General features: G+C 40.0%; 2 protein-coding genes across 2 annotated transcripts in view; one reads left to right on the top strand and one right to left on the bottom strand.

Moving 5' to 3' along the window:
- Positions 1-1,537: 1,537 nt before the first annotated feature.
- Positions 1,538-5,543, top strand: LOC118411289. The gene is made up of 3 exons (XM_035813468.1): positions 1,538-1,687; positions 4,149-4,311; positions 5,391-5,543. Exons 1-3 carry the CDS (start codon positions 1,633-1,635, stop codon positions 5,527-5,529), a joined length of 357 nt encoding a protein of 118 aa, XP_035669361.1. The 5' UTR covers positions 1,538-1,632; the 3' UTR covers positions 5,530-5,543.
- A 462-nt stretch (positions 5,544-6,005) lies between these two features.
- LOC118411285 (DNA repair protein XRCC4-like) overlaps positions 6,006-15,722 on the bottom strand; it is an 11,405-nt gene continuing 1,688 nt past the window's right edge. Inside the window, exons 3-9 of the mRNA XM_035813463.1 lie at positions 15,322-15,479; positions 14,690-14,728; positions 9,264-9,428; positions 8,527-8,678; positions 7,838-8,062; positions 6,963-7,046; positions 6,006-6,807 (exon numbers count right to left, since the gene is read on the bottom strand). Of these exons, the coding sequence (XP_035669356.1) occupies positions 6,693-6,807; positions 6,963-7,046; positions 7,838-8,062; positions 8,527-8,678; positions 9,264-9,428; positions 14,690-14,728; positions 15,322-15,479 (938 nt within the window). The 3' untranslated portion in view covers positions 6,006-6,692. The remainder of the gene's footprint in view (positions 6,808-6,962; positions 7,047-7,837; positions 8,063-8,526; positions 8,679-9,263; positions 9,429-14,689; positions 14,729-15,321; positions 15,480-15,722) is intronic.

The following is a 15,722-nucleotide window of genomic DNA, read 5'->3' as shown; positions in this document are numbered from 1 at the left end:
CAAAATACCATGATACAGTACTACAGTACGACTATGACCGGGATCAGTTTGGACCTCAATCTGATCCTCTGCACCTGGATGTTCTGTACCTGGACCCACCCCGACTGCCACTTAAAGGCAACCAAAGCAATACCACATTGTTAAAAGTGGAAATATTCTGAATAAGGCAGTCTGTATAATATTGACATCTAATGCACTAATTTAGCACGTTTACATCATTATTTCATAAATTGAGCCGTTAAAAACAGCGCGGGAATGAGTTGCACAAGGATTCCAGATCAAGTCCTTATTTTTTTGGGGTACAATGATAAGGAATATCCTCGTGCAACTTGTCTCTGGGCTGTTTTTAACCGCTCAAAGTATCAAATTATGATGTAAATGTGAGAATACAGTGCAGTAGATGTGAATATCATGCAGATTGCCTTATTCAGAATATTTCCACTTTGACGCTGTAATATTGCTTAGGTTTCCTTTAATGTCATTCACACAGAAATGTAAGCACTATAGACCAAATGCTGAAAAATATCTGTCGACATACAAAAAAAATTACAATGATGTTTAATTGAGGAGTCCTAATAAGATGAGTCGAAATGCCTTCTTGTTGGAGGTTAGCGCTCTCGAGGTTCCAATATCGACATTGACTACTCGAGCTCTACACTACATGGTATACGCCTTCTTGTATGTGCTTTTTATCACAAAGTTCCGGAGTTTTGTCAAATCTTTCTGATATGTAGTATTGATTTAAATGCTCCACCCTTCCGGTGGTCTGCCTCAACAAGTTAAGAAAACTTCCGTCACGCAAGGTTTCTTAAGGTTAATGACACCACGTGCACTGCCCCTCCCCTCTTCGGTCACAAGACATGGCCAGGTAACCACAGGTGAGTCCACGGCATCCACCTGTGTGAACCTTAGGGAAAATTCGTTAACCATAAAATGGGAGGGTGGATCTAGTTTAGATCCTTAATAATTGTAACATTCATTGAAGTTTTTTCTTCATTTTCTTCTTGCTTTCTCTTCTTCGGCTTTTTCTTCTTGTTTTCTCTTCTTCGGCTTTAAACAAGGTCAATGACCTGGGCCAGACGGCTGTCACCATGGTTACTGGTGAAGTAGCAAATATCCTGTGGTGTTCGATCACATTATGTAGCAAGTGGTAGGACATAGCTGGAAGGGCTGGTCAACATATACATGTATTTGATGAATGCATTTGAGTAAGAATGAACAGAGCAGTATTTTGTTAGGCTTTACCATGTAAAGATAAGATTATGAATTTGCCCGCAAATGTTACATTTTTCATTTTATTTTTTTCTCACTCTATTTAAGGGTGATATTCTACACTTGAAGGTGTATTCTAACCGCATTCTTTATAGTAATTAGATGATTAATCTTAACATTTTGCGACTCTATTACGATGATATATAGAGACCTCTCCCCTTAAAAAATAGACCTATTTTCGACTTTGCACCGGAAGTTACCTGATCGTTGCGTTGGCGCGGCAAAACCTTGCACCCCTACCGAGTCAACAACTTGGAGGAGGCGTGGCGATATAAACCCGCGCGCACGCTTTTACCGAAAAACACTTTTCCAGACTTCTTGCAGATTCACAGAACTCGTGCCTTTCAAAAAACGGAAGAAATGGCGAGTACGGCCCACACACTCTTCCTGGTGATTTCTTTCGCCATGATGTACGGTAAGTACATGCCGATCTATCAACGAACCTGTTAGAACATGTGGCTAATTCCGTTAGTCGTTGGCTATCGTTAAAATAGCAAGCTACTCGCTTTTCTGTAACGTTATCTACAAATCAAAGTTGTGTTCAACTTGCAATTGTTGTAGATGATGATTTGGGAAAATTTCTGTCCCCACTAATATCTGTTGTACAGTTTGCCAAAGTTAAGATGCGTCGAGTGAAAACAATATAGCGAATAAATAAAGGCCACCAAAGGTACAAGAAGAGCAGGCAATATTATAACGTTATGTGCCGCTCAGTGTGAGCGCACTTGTTTTCCACTAGATTTGCAACGACTCAACCCTGTGATATATCTACAAATAATGTCATTTTCTTCTTTTAATCCTAAAAGAAATCGTGCGGTCTTGCGCAAAAATTTGTTCAGTAAAGTTATCCATTGACAAACCTTAGGTGCGGATGTTTGTTGTGACGTCATGACATCACATGGCACAGGTGTTTGATGTAACCTAATTTGCATACGTCCGGACACGGCCTCTGTCACTACTGTAACATAAGTACATTTTAGCCTTCGCTATCCAAGACGTCTTTGAGAAAAATGTTGTTAACGTTCTTGTAGCTAGTGACTAGTCTCAAAGTAAGAATATGCGGTCTGTTCGACTCGATCTATATACATCTTAATCTGCTGGAAACAATTGGCATTCCTGGATTAAGTTGCTAAATTATATCATTTAGAGATGATTTATATCGATGATAATGATCAGAATGTGACATGAAATTAAAATCTAGCTTCCTATCACATCTTATCCATTACTGGGGCCCCCAAAGCCCTTTTCCGTAGAGCGTAATCGGCGGTTTTAATTCTACGTACTCCGTAGCGGGACCGCTCGAATTCAACGTAGAGCGTAATCGGTGCATTTTGCGTCGAGCGATATTGGCCCCTTCAATTTAACGTATTACGTAGAAGCTAACCGGATTTTACCGTAAAACGTAATTCATATGAATTGTTCGTAAAGCATAATCAAAATTTCATTAAACTTAATTAGTCTACCGGCAAAGTTTACCCGTGAAAATGCATGAAATTGCGTTTCAAAGGGTCTAGATTTCAAAAGTTCGCCGGACCTTCCTTGCAATTGGCTCACCCCTTCGGCAGTGGACATGGTGAAAATACGTTGCGGGACCGTCGCCTCCCAACTAGTAGAAATTTCTTCACCGAACTTAGCTTATTAAACAAGCAAAGTGTGCAGGAAATGGCATTTGAGGGGGTCAAGATTTCAATTTTTTCTCTGGGCTGGCCTTGGCCTCTGTGCGACGGCTTGGGCCTCCGGTGCTCACGACTCTCCAGCGCTCGTCGCCCTCAAAAACTTGTCTCTGACAGAAATGTCATTACATTGAGCATATAGCCTGCCAGCAAAATTTGTCCCTCAAAATGCAGGAAATGGTGTTTCAGAGGGTACAAATTTTAAATTTTTCCCGTACGTACCTTGCGACAGTTCGTGCTTTCACTAATTTCAGCACTCGAAATCTGAAAATGATGTTTGGGGGCGCGTTGTAAAGCTAAAACCATGTGAATTTCTAGTTGAAATGCCATTCAACTTTAATAGCTTAGTCTGTGAGCAAAGTTTGCCCTTCAGAATGCAGAAAATAGTGTTTCAGAGGGTCAAGATTTCACAATATTCCCGGGGGAGCATGGGCCCGTACGCCCCTAAGATTGTCGCGCCTCCGCTTTCGATGCTACAAGTGCTGAAAATTATGTGACATAAGAAATTTGCTGTCGCCGCCTCTGGCCAGCAAGACGGGCGCTTTTATATCGTCTAAGTAGCTGTTTGAATCTTGTTGATGGAATTATAAGTTCAAGTTGTTAGATCTCCCCTTCACGTGTTCTGCCGTCGGTGGAATTCGGCCAAAAGACGATAAAGATTTGCATAATGCTTTTGGAAACTTCGTAATTTAGCGTAGAGCGTAATGAAGCGTCCATAATTTAGCGTATTACGTAGCCGGCCCTCCCGAATTTAGCGTAGAGCGTTGTCGGTACCCCCCCTTTGGGGCCCTCATTACTGGCAGAATGTGACTTTTGGGGGGTCAATATTCCTGAAGACGGCTGCAGAGCTGGTCAATAATTTTTACCTTCCTAAAAATGAAGGTCTTGTTTTTGGTCTGTGTTTGTCTTGGAGTTTGTCTGCAGTTACTTGAACTTGTAGATTGACAAGATGTGAGTTGGAAGATTGTGCAACTGGCAAGATGGGAAGGTTGGCTTGGTCCGGGTCCAAAGTTGTTCCCACAGGATGGGAAGGTTGGCTTGGGATGGGTCCTGAGTTGCATGGGCAGAAAAATGCCTTTGAAATTGATCCATTCACAATAATATATAGAATTAGAAATTCACGGAAGCATTTATTTTGTCCTGGTGCCCGAGTTTTCTTTTGGATTTTATAGGGAAGTGAATGCTGAAATTCCTTTTCCACAGGAGCGCTAGCTCAGTTCACGTGCCCGGTAGGACACGACCCGCCCTACCCGCTATTCTGCCCACAGCCGGGAGACTCGCCCAACGCCACCGCCTGCTGCTACGACTCTAACCGGATCCCACAGACTTACTGCTGCAACCCCAGTGACATCCTCGTGGGCCTGGCGTAAGTTGACATATTGAAAACAATTCAAAGCTGTCTTTTCTTAGCAAGTCAAAAGAATGTTATGAACAAGAAACATACCTTTATGATATAAATAATTTTGAAATTCGAAAAGCGATTACTCAGTTAAGAATCAGCAGCCATAAATTGAATATTGAAACAGGTAGATATTACAATGTAGCCCCTGACCAAAGGTTCTGCCCTTTCTGTCCAAAGCATATTGAAGATGAATTTCACTTTTTAATGGAATGCTCTAGATACGCTATTTTACGTAATGAATTATTCACATTTCTCGAATCCAGTACAGCAGATTTCAAGAGACTCGATGCTACAGACAGATTTGTATATATCTTTGGATGCCACGACTCCCATAATGCAAGGATAGGCAAATATATCAAAGACTGCTTTGCTATTAGAAAGAGTAATGAATCTCATGTATAGCCCAACTCGATTGTAACACTATATCAAAGACTAATGTCTCAGCCCTTCTTGTTACGTTAATTAGGATATCAAGTCTTATTCTCTACACCTATTTTGTACTTTGTGTAACAGTCGTTGCCATACTTTGTACCATGTACAAATGTCGAGCAATAAAGTTCTATCTATCAAATAACCATTCATAAGAAAAGATGAAAAATAAGGAATCTGTGCTGAGAGTTTTGTCTTAAAAAGGAATAAGTGTTGTCTTAAAAAGGAATTAGTGTTGGAGTTTATGCTAGTACTGATGGGCTCTTGTATGTGGTTTTGCATCAACCCTAAGGCATAGCTGTGCATTTCTGCGCTGCAATTTTCTCATGCCCTGTCAGAGGTCGCTTTTAATCAAGGTGTAGTCAGTCTCTGATTATCTTGTCCTTTGTGAAAGTATCACAGTGTTTTTATTGGATAACTATACTATCATACTAGCTTAAGTCTTCAGGTATATCAAACTGCTGCATGTTAAAGAACCCGACACACTTTAATATCGAGAATCAAAGGGTGACCCAGTGTTCTAGGACACATTGGAGACATGTAATACATAGAGGTTCATGCCTTCTCCTGTGACCTTCTGACACTTGATGACCAATTTTTGTTGTGTACTGCAGTGGTTGGATCATTGCGGTTATTGTGGTGGTGTTTCTGCTGTTCTTCGGTGGCATCGTGCTGTGCATCTGCTGTTGCTGTAGCTGCTGTTTCCTTGCCCAGCGCCGCCAACAGTCGCAATATGTCGTCATCACTCCGTAACACGAACAATACAAAATGATATTTGCCAGCAAATGTAGAACATCTCCCTCATCAACAGCAGGAGAATCCATCATCCATTATTATTTACCTGGAAAACTTGTCTACCCTTCATAGCAGTGTTACCAATAGTTGCAATACAAAATGTATCTTTTTTTTTATTCAACGTCTAATTTGTTTGATATGGAAAACTACTTTTATCCAGGGCCCCACTGTAAAGCAGTGACTTACTTACACTGAGTTGGGTCACCCTGGCTAAAGAAAACAGAATAAAAAAAAATAAAAAAAAACTATTTTCATTACAATAAACAATGTGTAAGTTTCTGATGTACTTGGTGTAAAGTAAAGTGCATTGGAAACTACATTCAGAATGATTTCTACTGACACAGAGGAACTTTCATGTTGAGAAAACTGTGTTCGATATTTTGTTACAAAAATGTACAACAGTCATTGTAAACATCAAAATAAAGAGGCTTTCATTAGAAAAATCATACATTTCTTTTATTTCATTGCTAAGACTATCCTACAATGCCAACACACTCAGATAAATATGAGTCCTAATGTTACCTAAAATGTACTACACTACAATCTGCATGTATGTCTATATATTATTTATAACATTATATCTGCATTTCTGTGTTTTGACACAGGTGGGTGGGCTATGGGTTTGGTCTATTCAGAGGAAAAGGTTTTGAATGTGATAAAAAATAGAATTATGAGGTCATATTTTATTCCCATGTTTGATTATGTCTTGATGTTATATCATGCCAATACTTTTGATGACAACATTCAACAACTGTCAAACATACATGTATGTCTCCTTTTGTAGAACATCAACAATTGTCATATACTCATCTATTTCTACTTGACAACATTGTATATTCCTAGTTGCAAGCTACAAGTCTAAAAGTCAGAATTGTCTCAAACTATCATTTCATCAAATTCATAACAATTCATTGGTTATAAAGACTTAGAATTCAAATTTGGTCCATGGAATCTACTACATGAAATTCATAACATAGCACTTTTTTCAAAAGCATTTCTTCAAAGCACCTTGACTGTTAGATTGTTAAAAAATTCATTGATACATTTTTGCATACATTGTTAATGTAAATAAATGTATTGCAGAAACATTATGGACCAACAGTTCATGTGAAATGGGCACTTCACAACTCATCAAAAAGGTCATCTGGATCAAGGTCACCTGACCTGTTGGATCTGCCAGATGATTGGCGGCTGGGAATTCTGGGTACTCCTGAAGGGGAGGACCTATCACTGGATCTGAAAAATAGAAAACATTGATCATTCAGCAGAAATTATTATATGGAAACCTGCATGATAACAGTGGAACCCCATGAAATAACCCTAGTTATTATCCAGTCCAGAACACCTGTATCAAACGTTAACACAGTAAAGTATGGTTGTACTATACTTACTGGCTACGCTGTGAAGTTCCCTTTGGAATGGTAGGCTTGGAAACCGCTTCATCTCTTCTGGGAGCAGGCTCTCTTCTTCTCCTCCTGAAGCACATAATATAATACATTCATCCCAAACCCAGTAATAGATATAGAGTGCAACACAGCATATTCCAAAGCACCAGTCCATAGGAGGGCTACATTTGGACGACCAAAAATGATGCAAAAATTTACCGTGATTAACTGTGTTCTCACACAAACGATTGCCATTTTTATTATAGCATCAATTCCAATGTCCGGACCAGGTGCTCAAATTTTTTACAGTGGTTCAGTCAGGGCATTCAAGGTATCCGATGGAAGCCTGTGTGATACAAGTAGAATACAACACGGTGTATTTCGTATCATCCGAGGTACCAGCCCGACCGCGGGAAGGATCGCCCGACGGCCAAAGAGGCTGATCTGCGGGAGGGCTGGGACCGAGGGTGATACGGAATACACCGTGTTGTATTTTATTGATGTCATACCCACCTGAGAAAACACATATTTCGATACGAAATGCACCAGAAGTTGAAAAAATGTTGTGCCATCGAACAGAAGATTGTAACAACAGTAATTCTAACGTCCGAATCCGGTATTTGAATTTTCAACCGTGCCGTATTCGGCCCGTTCGAAATAGTTATCACATGGTCAGGAACACCCATATCGAACGTTTTCATGTCACAGGTATGACATAAAAAAATATAAAAGACAAGTAGCAACCCAAAACATCCCTTGGTAGTAAATAGTTGTGATGTTATCACAGCCCAGGTATCAACAACATTACACAGATACAGAATCTACATGTTACTTCCTTGACAGGGACACAAAAAGGTGAAAGTTCAAAGGTTAACTTGTACCTCTTAGCAGCAGGTTCAAGGTCGGCCCCTCCTTCGTCTTCCCCTCCCAGCTCAAGGTCGAGGTCGCCCCCACCCCCTGCAGTGTTCCTCCACACCTTCCTCTTCGGCCGTTCCTCGTCTGTCGTGTTTCCATCTTCTTCATCTTCACTATCAGGGTTCTTGTCTGTGTCATTGTCTTCTGATGACCCTGATGGGGCGTCTCGTTTTGTGGTCTGGCTGACTTTTCTAGTCAAACACAAATTAAAATCTAAGCATGTAAGTTCATCTGTGTTGGTATGGATGACAATATGGATAAACTAAACTTTAATTTAGCTAACCAACACTACAAATAAGTTGGAACTTACCCCAAATTTTCAGCTGACTCCATTCCATGAACAAGGCTGACAGAGTCAGCTGAAAATTTGGGGTAAGTCCCAACTTATTTGTAGTGTTGGTTAGCTTAGTTTATCCATAATACAAATTGAAACCATTAAAAGAAAAAAAATAGAAAGAATTTACATCAATTTTGGGGTGAAATGAACTTCACAAAATTCAGTTTTTATTATGCAATTAGAGTACTGGTAGTTGGAATTATGGTAATTATAGATGAATTCAAACAACTGCCAAAGGAAGCTTTTTGGTGACAACACTGTGCAGAGGCATTTTTGAATGAAATTATTCAATCTCCAAAGTCTTGAAATGAAAAATACCTGGATTGTTGCGTAGCTGCCATTTCTCTTGCCTGCGCCAACTCGTCTTTCAGCTGACGGATTTTGGCCTTCTTGTCGTTGACGACAACAACAAACTTGGCGTACAGGTCTCCCTCCATTTCTTCCTTCTGTGCCACATACTTTTCCAGCCTCTACAAGAACACATAAACAAACTGACAGGTAAGGAATCTTGCTACAAATCAAAAACGAATTACAGCACACTTTTGATCAATCAGAGCAAGAGCTATAAACTGAGGGATTAATGTGACTCTGTGTTCGACAAGGTCAGTGGCCATTTTTTAATTAAACAGCTACGTGCATCTTGAAAATTTTGAAACCATAGGGGGCTCTTAATCTTTCAATTAAACTACTAAAATACCGGTATTCATCTTGCTAGTATATAGTGTTACGGGTAGAGATTGTGATCTGATTTAAATCACTCACTCCCTCACACAAAATCTTGTTCACTGTCCATTTAGTTTCATGTTCAGACCATTAGCTCCATAGCAGGTTTGGAGATCTTGATTTGTTCATTCTAGCAACTTTTGCTGCCACTATTCAACTGCTAAAATTCCATCATCACAATTCTTTGATCACTTTACATTTGTTCTTTACATTGAAATCAAATGTCGTGAAAGTGAATCTATTTCCCCCATACCACAATATCAAATGGGTTTGCAATATTCAGTTATCTTCTTACTGCTGTGCTCAAAATTTTCCCCACAACATATCCTGACCTCCAGTGCCTTGGTCCTCTCCCCGGACAGTCTGTCCTTCTCCTTCTGTACATCAGAGATGGTGTGTCTCAGCTCCTCCACCTTACCCAGGGCGTGGTCAAATATCTGCTGCATTGCCTCGCCAGGACTGGCTGCCTCTCGCAACTTCATACTGCCCAACTGGAACTGGAACAACAACAACAGACAGGTAAATAACAAATAACAGGCCATGTATCATGTCCATTTGTAAGCATGACATTGTCAGTCACTGTAGTTTGCTGACTCATTACATGTACATTGTCTACAGTCATAACTATACAGATGAATAAAAAATCATGATCATAGCATGTTCACATGAGATATGAAACTTCACATTCTACTGCAGTACTAGTACCTTAGAAATCCGATAGAAGGTCCATTATGGAACATGACATTCATTTTCCCAACCCATACCCTCTTTAATACTGGATATCGAAAGGATCCATCCACGGCTTCTTGAGTAAAAAAAGTACCAATAAACAGCACCAAAAAGATTTCCTAGGCAAACAGAATCAACAAAACAAATTTCTGAACATTCAACCTCTTTTGTTCATCCAAATATGGCTATCAGTATATGGTTCAGAGCAACAATGGCTCCATCTTTTATTTCAGCATTAGTAGCTGCTTTAACCCTCTCCCTTCTTAGACAGCCTTATGGCAGCACCTTCATATTGATTAACAGGTCAGGTAGTAGGGAGAAGGTTAAAGCTTGTTCAAGATATCCTGGAAAGAAACAATCAAACAACAAACAAATAACTAAATGATGACATCTTGTACCACATCTACTTTTTTTTATCCCTACAGATGACCTTCCCTGCATCAAACTGTCTGGAGCTGAAAATGGCAACAACATGTTTCTAATTACATTTGCAGAGAAGAAAAACTGTTGAGCCTTCCTCTAAATTAACATCCACGAACAGTATCATTATGTTGGTAAAATAAGTCAATGAATAAAGAGATTCTTTACACATAACCAAGTGTTTTATTCAACTGATATTTTGATACTGTGGAAGCCAGCACACGGGTATACACATGCAGGGCGACCTCGACTAACCTACATAGACCAGCTTGCCCATGATGTGGGGCTTCGGGTCGAAGACCTAAAGAACGCTATGGGGGACAGAGACGTCTGGAAGGAGAGGGTGGACTTGGTCCGGGCAAGGAGCCCGCGATGATGATGATATTTTGGTGACCGTCTGGGGCAATTCTGATTGGGCTAATGGCTCACATTGCACAGTGCTAAGATATTGCAGCTTACAGATGAGTTGCAACGTATTTGCATTTATACACATTTATCTAGTAAATACACGCATGGTCTTTTTAGCGAATGCCCACAAACGCCCACTCTAGAGAAGTCCGCGCTGCACGAATCTCATTTTTTTTGCTTGGAATATGTCCACGTTGTGCTCCCATGTATTAATCCTGAGTTTCAAGTCAATCCATTGACCCGAAGTGACATAAATAAAAGTTTTCGATTCTCGATGGTCTTTTTAGCGAACGCCCACAAAATGTCTTTTTAGCGAATGCCCACTATATCCACAAAAATATCGGCCGTCGCGCAACGACACCTAAACCTACCGCCACAAACATGTTCAAGATGGTGTCCCATTGATGTGTACGGAGTTTCCGTGCTTTACAAGCATTTTAAGTCCCTGTTTTTGGTCAAAATGTACGCGCCGATACTACCATACATTAACAATAGCAATTCAAAATGGCGGGCACTAGTCATGTGACCTCCTTGCGGGACTGTTCTATAAGTATCGCGGGAGGGACTGTTGTAGCATAGCTAATCATACAAACATTTTAGAGTGAATTCTGAACAAGATTTTCATTTCATAGTGCTATCATCTGACTGATATTTACATTGTGGTCCTTTTTTCTGTGCTATTATTACCCAGGTTTAAGGAAATTAGTGCAAATATGGATATTGATTCACCTCAGTGCCCAATTAATGTACAAAAGGCTCAGACACATTAGTGTTATAAACCTGACTAGGGGCAGGTAACCAATACTAGAAAAACATAGCTATTTATTATTAACAATACTATTTACATTATAATAATAACTCTTCACCAAACTGGACTTTTCTTATCTTTATTTATCACAGAAACATTGTTACAATGAGGATTTGATTAGATGAGTATCTGTTACAGTGTGCACAAACTTATTAAATACTTTCACTCCCTAAATATTTTTAAAGTATTGTAAGAAGTTGACACATAAACAATATTAATTGCATTATTTGTGTGCAGTAAAATATGACCACATGCTATCAATAGCCTAATAAAATGTTGGAACATGGCACAAGCGGGCTCCTCTTCTGGGTACAGAAAGGAAATGTTTTATAACATTTAGTTATGACGTAGAAAATTTCAATTGTAAAATTAACATTTACAAACAAATTGTTTTTTTCTCTTCTTAATAAATGACAACAATACAGGTAAATAAGGTGTGTTTCCTTTTATAACAGGCCAGGTAAGACGCCGTACAGGTAAGTAAGGTGTGTTTCCTTTTATAGCAGACCAGGTAAGACACCGTACAGGTGAGTAAGGTGTGTTTCCTTGACTACAGACTAGGTAAGACACCGTACAGGTGAGTAACGTGTATTTCCTTTGATTACAGACCAGGTAAGACACCATACAGGTAAGTAAGGTGTGTTTCCTTTTATAACAGGCCAGGTAAGACGCCGTGCAGGTAAGTAAGGTGTGTTTCCTTTTATAGCAGACCAGGTAAGACACCGTACAGGTGAGTAAGTTGTGTTTCCTTGACTACAGACTAGGTAAGACACCGTACAGGTGAGTAACGTGTATTTCCTTTCATTACAGACCAGGTAAGACACCGTACAGGTAAGTAAGGTGTATTTCCTTTCATTACAGACCAGGTAAGACACCGCACAGGTGAGTAAGGTGTGTTTCCTTTTATAGCAGACCAGGTAAGACACCGTACAGGTGAGTAAGTTGTGTTTCCTTGACTACAGACTAGGTAAGACACCGTACAGGTGAGTAACGTGTATTTCCTTTCATTACAGACCAGGTAAGACACCGTACAGGTAAGTAAGGTGTATTTCCTTTCATTACAGACTAGGTAAGACACCTTACAGGTGAGTAACGTGTATTTCCTTTCATTATAGACCAGGTAAGACACCGTACAGGTGAGTAACGTGTATTTCCTTTGATTACAGACCAGGTAAGACACCGTACAGGTGAGTAAGTTGTGTTTCCTTGACTACAGACTAGGTAAGACACCGTACAGGTGAGTAACGTGTATTTCCTTTCATTACAGACCAGGTAAGACACCGTACAGGTGAGTAACGTGTATTTCCTTTGATTACAGACCAGGTAAGACACCGTACAGGTGAGTAAGTTGTGTTTCCTTGACTACAGACTAGGTAAGACACCGTACAGGTGAGTAACGTGTATTTCCTTTCATTACAGACCAGGTAAGACACCGTACAGGTGAGTAACGTGTATTCCCTTTGATTACAGACCAGATAAGACATTATACAGGTAAGTAAGTTGCTTTACTCACCTGTATAATACCTATCTGGTCTATAGGCAAAGGAAAGACGCCTTACTCACCTGTATAATGGCCTATATGGTAGTATATAGGCAAAGAAAAGTTGCTTTACTCACCTCAGTCACCTGTATTATACCCTATCTGGTCTACAGGCAAAGGAAAGACATCTTACTTACCTGTATAATGGCCTATCTGGTCTATAGGCAAAGGAAAGACACCTTACTCACCTGTATAATGCCCCATCTGGTATATAGGCGAAGGAAAGACACCTAACTTACCTGTGTAATACCCTATCTGGTCTATAGGCAAAGGAAAGTACCTTTACTCCCCTGCAAAGTGCCCTATCTGGTCTGTAGGCAAAGGAAAGACGCCTTACTCACCTGTATAATGGCCTATATGGTATATAGGCAAAGGAAACACACCTTACTCACCTGTGCGGTGTCTTACCTGGTCTGTAATGAAAGGAAATACACGTTACTCACCTGTATGGTGTCTTACCTGGTCTGTAATGAAAGGAAATACACGTTACTCACCTGTACGGCGTCTTACCTAGTCTGTAGTCAAGGAAACACACCTTACTCACCTGTACGGTGTCTTACCTGGTCTTCTATAAAAGGAAACACACCTTACTTACCTGTACGGCGTCTTACCTGGCCTGTTATAAAAGTAAACACACCTTACTTACCTGTACTGTTGTCATTTATTAAGAAGAGAAAAAACAATTTGTTTGTAAATGTTAATAAAGGTACATTTTACAGTTGAAATATTCTACGTAATAACTACTAGTAAATGTTATAAAACATTTCCTTTCTGTACTCAGAAGAGGAGCCCGCTTGTGCCATGTTCCAACATTTTATTAGGCTATTGATAGCATGTGGTCACATTTTACTGCACACAAATAATGCAATTAATATTGTTTATATGTCAACTTCTTACAATACTTTAAAAATATTTAGGGAGTGAAAGTATTTAATAAGTTTGTGCACACTGTAACAGATACTCATCTAATCAAATCCTCATTGTAACAATGTTTCTGTGATAAATAAAGATAAGAAAAGTCCAGTTTGGTGAAGAGTTATTATTATAATGTAAATAGTATTGTTAATAATAAATAGCTATGTTTTTCTAGTATTGGTTACCTGCCCCTAGTCAGGTTTATAACACTAATGTGTCTGAGCCTTTTGTACATTAATTGGGCACTGAGGTGAATCAATATCCATATTTGCACTAATTTCCTTAAACCTGGGTAATAATAGCACAGAAAAAAGGACCACAATGTAAATATCAGTCAGATGATAGCACTATGAAATGAAAATCTTGTTCAGAATTCACTCTAAAATGTTTGTATGATTAGCTATGCTACAACAGTCCCTCCCGCGATACTTATAGAACAGTCCCGCAAGGAGGTCACATGACTAGTGCCCGCCATTTTGAATTGCTATTGTTAATGTATGGTAGTATCGGCGCGTACATTTTGACCAAAAACAGGGACTTAAAATGCTTGTAAAGCACGGAAACTCCGTACACATCAATGGGACACCATCTTGAACATGTTTGTGGCGGTAGGTTTAGGTGTCGTTGCGCGACGGCCGATATTTTTGTGGATATAGTGGGCATTCGCTAAAAAGACATTTTGTGGGCGTTCGCTAAAAAGACCATCGAGAATCGAAAACTTTTATTTATGTCACTTCGGGTCAATGGATTGACTTGAAACTCAGGATTAATACATGGGAGCACAACGTGGACATATTCCAAGCAAAAAAAAAGAGATTCGTGCAGCGCGGACTTCTCTAGAGTGGGCGTTTGTGGGCATTCGGTAAAAAGACCCTCCCGTAAATACAAACTTGATAAATCATTTTGAGTAGCACATAAAACAACACAAAGGCACTCACCCTGACTTTTTCTGATGGTATGTACTTCTTCCAAGAGAACTGGAATGAGAAAAAACACCAAAGAAATGTCATAGGCAGCAAAAGAAATAAGATGTACATTGTAGTTTACAAAATATACATGTCACAGTCACAAACACAGTCACTCACTTAGTCACTATTTGGTTTATGGTTTGTTGTACCTCAGTCTTGCAAGGTTTATCTCCTCTTAATTAATGGCACAAGACTGGTAGCATGTCAGGATTTGAAACCAGCACCTCTGGGTTCTGAGACAATACCCTACAGTTAAATGACCCCACTATGGTTTACGTCCCAATTGCACCAGTGCCTGTCAAGGATGTTGCCCTGGCCGGGCGTAGAAGCCACAAATTTGTCCCAGTGGACTTCCAGATACTGTGGGTACCCCTCTGTGTTCCCCACGGGTAAGTCACATTGTCTATTTTTTATAATGTCCCAGGTTCGTTTTCAGTCTAAATTAGACCTAAATTCAACCTAGTGCCTGGCCAGGTCCCAAAACTACCACGGGAGCCACAAGGTGCAGAAAAACAGCCCATGAACTTTTTCGAACTGGGACCTTAGTCTAAGTCGGATTGTTGACCACTACATGCAGTACCACAGCCTGGCACCAGACATACCTGTCTACATGTGACATCCTCCTCCTGTATCTCCACAGAGTAGTGAAAGGTGATGTCACCCATGTTTTCCCGAGTCAGCGCCCGCACGCTCTCCGCAACGAACGTCTCAAACTCCATCCCGGACTCGTCTGCCATCTCCTTCATGTCGTCCCCATCAACTGCAAATCAACAACAATAATAAACAAATTTACAACTCACCTGTTTGCTGTCATGTGTGCTGAAGTTCACTCGCTGAGTTGGGTATCTATCATTATCAAGTTGTCAGTCCTTCTGGTTTGGTAATATACATGTATCTCCGTCCTCAGGATTCTAGATAGTGCATTTTAGCATAAACAGGCACCACGCAAAAAATACCTTTAATAGCATGTGGTGTATTATAACTAAATTATATAAAAAAGAAT

The sequence above is a fragment of the Branchiostoma floridae genome, chromosome 3 (genome assembly GCF_000003815.2).
Source record: "Branchiostoma floridae strain S238N-H82 chromosome 3, Bfl_VNyyK, whole genome shotgun sequence".
In the NCBI taxonomy this organism is placed as follows: Eukaryota; Metazoa; Chordata; class Leptocardii; order Amphioxiformes; family Branchiostomatidae; genus Branchiostoma; species Branchiostoma floridae.
The sequence above is the reverse complement of the archived record's forward strand: the minus strand, read 5'-3'. Positions and strand labels throughout refer to the sequence as shown.